At 40.1% G+C, this 4,461-nt stretch overlaps 1 protein-coding gene across 1 annotated transcript; it reads left to right on the forward strand.

The window, feature by feature from the left end:
* The first annotated feature begins 633 nt into the window (after positions 1-633).
* Positions 634-3,836, forward strand: LOC149547313 (G-type lectin S-receptor-like serine/threonine-protein kinase SD2-5). The gene has a single exon (XM_089791592.1). The coding sequence runs from the start codon at positions 763-765 to the stop codon at positions 3,307-3,309; it is 2,547 nt and encodes an 848-aa protein (XP_089647718.1). The 5' UTR covers positions 634-762; the 3' UTR covers positions 3,310-3,836.
* The last annotated feature ends 625 nt before the right edge of the window (positions 3,837-4,461 follow it).

Below are 4,461 nucleotides of genomic sequence, written 5' to 3' on the forward strand. Positions count from 1 at the left end.
AATTCGAAGATTTTTTATCAAAGGAGTTTTATTGGTAATTGAGTTTAAGAAACTGAAAGCAAGCTATTTGGACGAAGAGTTGACAAGAAAGCCTGTGTTGTTTCCCGGACGAACGCAGCAACGAAAATGTGTCTGACCTACAACGCATTTCAAATGAATGAATTCACATAATATTCAGATCTTAAATGTATCAATTACGTGCTTTTCAAAACCGTGTTTATGTCATACTAGTTTCGGTAACACTAGAAAGTCACTGTTGTTTACCGGACGAACGCGGCAACGAAAATGTGTCTGACCTACAACGCATTTCAAATGGATGGATTCACATAATATTCAGATCTTAAATGTATCAATTACGTGCTTTTAAAAACCGTGTTTATGTCATACTAGTTTCGCTAACACTAGAAAGTCACTGGTGTTTACCGGACGAACGCGGCAACGAAAATGTGTCTGACCTACAACGCATTTCAAATGGATGGATTCAAATAATATTCAGATCTTAAATGTATTAATTACGTGCTTTTCAAAAACGTGTTTATGTCATACTAGTTTCGGTAGGCCCATAACATATCTGTTTATATGTAATATATGTTATAGCACGTTTTCGACACCTTTTATTAATGCCACAAATATGAATGACTGTAATAAACAAAATCCGGACTTCGAAAGTTTCTCAAAGATGAGAAGTTTAATATTTATCTAGTTTCCTTCCAATGAAACTCCTTTTGATCTATTCCCTGGAATTTCGTTCTAGTGTGCAGGATGTGTGTTGAGCATTTTGTTTCCTTGTGTGCCTCTCTGGCATTTATTTTGAGTATTTTCCTTATATCGTCCCCTATCTCTGTATTGACACTTGTTCTGCCTTCTTCAATTGGATATGGAGGAACGATGTGGATCAATAACGTTCACTCTTTACAATCATGGACACCTCGATCGGCTGATATGGGCGAAATCACAGTTAGGCCAATTCTTCTAACCAAAAATATCTCATACGGTGACGAGAACCTGCGGTTTGGATGCGGATTCTTTTGCTATTCTAATCCTTGTCAAACGGGCTACTCCTTGGCAGTGTTCTTTGTTCTCTACGAAGCTAATTATAGTGATCCAGATGACCTTCAAATGGTGTGGACGGCAAACAGAGAGCGTCGAGTGCAAGAAAACGCAACTGTTGAACTCACCTCCACTGGGAATCTTGTGTTGAAGGACTCAGATGGCACTCTGGTCTGGTCTACAAATACATCTGCGCGAGAATTCCAAGGAATGGTGATAGAAGAAACAGGGAATCTGATTCTCTTGAACATCTCCAATGAAACCCTGTGGCAATCTTTCGACCATCCCACTGATGTGTTGCTCCAGGGACAGAAATTGAAAGTGGGGCAGAAGCTTACTGCAAACGCATCCCCTACCAATACAAGCCAAGGGATTTTCTATGCAACCTTGCTTGTCAACGGTTTTGCCCTTTTTACAGCCCTTGCTCCCCCTCAAATGTATTTTAGGTACCCCAGCTTACCCACAACTCTCAATGTAGCATATATGCAGTTCGACAACGAGTTAGTCAGTTACTACCCAGAAGATTTCCCATCCAGTCCGATAGCCCTCAATGGTACAGTACCTACAAACTCCCTCTACTTCCACATCGATTCATATGGGCATGTCCTGTTCTATTCATTCGAAAAGAAGACTAAAGGGTCCCTTGACGACTATTTGTCAAACTTTCGGAGTGCGCTGAAAATATGTGACTATCCAACAACGTGTGGCGGCTACGGCATCTGCTTTGAGGGTCAATGCATCGGGTGTCCAAAAGAGGGCAATGCTTTTACTCAGATTGATGCCACAAAACCCAATCTCGGTTGCCTTCAACGCAGTCCTCTCATCTGCCCAGAGAAACCCACGATGGGAAGCACAAAAAATCATCAGTTTCTGGAGCTGGATCACGTTTCATATTTCAGTTATAATCTCGGAAATGCCTCAGTTCGAGGTTTGGGCTCAGGAGAGGAATGTAAAGCCCTTTGCCTCACAAATTGCTCTTGTAAAGCTGCTTTTTTCAGGTACGACATCTCTGACAATCATTCTAGTGCGTCTTGCTATCTGGAGTCCAATCTCTACACTCTCAAAATGAATACTCCCACTGATACGTTTTACAATTCAACTGCTTATATTAAATTCCAAAGAAGCAGTTCTAAGAATGCTAAGCTCTCGGTTATAGGTATCAGTGCTTCTGTTGGCGGTGGGATGGTTGTCCTGATTGTCGTGTCGTGGGTCTTGATAGCGAGATCTAGAAAATCTAAACGGAAGCAAAAAGGAGATGAAAGTGAGGATAACGATGAGGAAGATACTCTGAGCTTGCAAACAAGGTTACCCTTGCGGTTCTCATTCAAGGAATTGAAAGATGCAACAAATGCTTTCTCGCTGAAGCTCGGCAGCGGGGGTTTCGGTTCAGTTTACGAGGGCCGTCTGCCTGATGGCACTAAGATCGCAGTGAAGCGGCTTGACAGAGCAGGACAAGGAGCAAAAGAATTCAGGGCAGAAGTGGAGACATTAGGCAACATTCATCACCTCAATCTGGTAAGATTTATAGGCTTCTGTGCAGAGAAATCTCACCGAATGCTTGTTTATGAGTTTCTAGAAAACGGGTCTCTGGACAAATGGGTGTTTGGCAAATCAGACATCGATCAGAAATTTCTCGACATGAAGACCAGATCCAAAGTAGCGCTTCATATAGCACGGGGGTTGACCTATTTACATGAGCAGTGCCAACAGCGAATTATACACCTAGACATCAAACCCCAAAACATTCTTCTGGATGGGAATTTTAACGCTAAGGTCGCGGATTTTGGACTGGCAAAACTGATCGAGGGAGAGCAAAGTGAAGTGATAACAATGACAAGAGGAACGCCAGGATATATGGCACCTGAGTTAGTGAGGCACCAGCATGTTTCTGTGAAGGCCGATGTATTCAGCTTTGGCATTATGTTGGTAGAAATTGTGTGTGGTAAAAGAGGCCGAGAAATTTCAGATGGCCCATTGTTTTCAGTTTTACAGATTCTGGGTGAAGAGGGCAGATTGTCAGAAATGATAGATCCAGTACTTGAAGATGAAGAGATGGAGGCAGTGAAAATGTTGAGAGTGGGAATGCTTTGTATACAGGACGATTTCACGAGCAGGCCGACGATGTCAATTGTAGTCAAGGCATTGGAGGGGACGATAGAGTTGCCCTCTGCTTCAGAGAATCCGTTTCCATCCACAACAAAACATGATGGTTTGGAGATCTCCTACACCCCAGTGACTTCTGTATTGTCCGGAAGATGATCTTCAGTCCATGTCCAAAGACATACAATGATGAACGACGTTTCTTTACTTTCTTTTTTCTTTCATGCATTATAGGGTGCATGAGTAGCATAATTAGAAGTTAGGATAAGTTTTGCATGTTTTAATTTACCTGCACGATCCATGCTTAGTCTTAGGTGTTTTATAGTTTGGATAAGTGTGTCTGATGATTTGACAATTCCTTCTACCCTTAAAACTGGTTGTTAAACAAACGATCTATAATTTTCGTTTATGTTGAGCAGTGGAGACTTTGTTGAGCCATTCATTATATAAACGCAGCTTTAGTTTTGAATGAAAGAAGGAAAAAACAAGTCATTTATTGTATTAACTGTTCGCTATATCATTGAGAGTGCACAGTTAGGCAGAGAGGCCTTAATCACTCATATGCTGATTGGAAAACCTGTGACGTCTTCCCTGACAGCTATTTTACCCGATATAGTGTAAATGGATACACATTGACTGCTATAATTTCTACCAGTGTGCTATAATTTCTACCGCTCTGTTTTCTTAACATCATGTTCCATTCTCAAGCTCTTTTTGTGATTCCATGGGTTTTCACAGTTCCTTTTTCTGTTTAAATTAGTTTGTTGGCTACATTCCCAGTTTCTAGGTAATGTTGTTTTGTCTCTGGCACAAACCCATTTTGTGATGTAAATTATACATGCCCCTCTAATTTTATATCTCCTTTCACTAATTTTCTAATTCGATGCATTTGCAGTGTATCAATTAGTTATCATTTGGATTTTTCCGGTGGGTAAATTCTTTATTCTTTATAAGATTAAACTCTATTTCTAGGGATTTGTAGTTTTCATATTTTCATCTGAACTTGACTTAGCTTCTTATTGTAGTTATCAAGGATTTCTTCTCCAGCTTGTAACCAGTGCATATCACATGTAATTTCTGATTGTAGTTGTTAAGGGTTTATTTTTCAGTTCCTAGCCATTGCATATCAAATTTAAAGATTAAATCTCATCTTTGGGCTGATTTTTCCAGCGGTTAAGTATCTATTAAGGCTTCAAGGAACACTTAGAATTTTAATTTTATTTTCCAAATCTTGCCATTAACAATTCAAATTTTGTGCTTTGACTTCATCTCATCTGAACATTCGCAGCTATTATGTATGTTTTAATGTTT

Source organism: Cupressus sempervirens, chromosome 7 (genome assembly GCF_028749045.1).
Source record: "Cupressus sempervirens isolate cs-2001-9-10 chromosome 7, ASM2874904v1, whole genome shotgun sequence".
Classification (NCBI taxonomy): Eukaryota; Viridiplantae; Streptophyta; class Pinopsida; order Cupressales; family Cupressaceae; genus Cupressus; species Cupressus sempervirens.

Coding starts and splice junctions, on each gene's coding strand:
- LOC149547313 (XM_089791592.1), top strand. CDS start 763: ATGTGTGTTGAGCATTTTGTTTCCTTGTGTGCCTCTCTGGCATTTATT.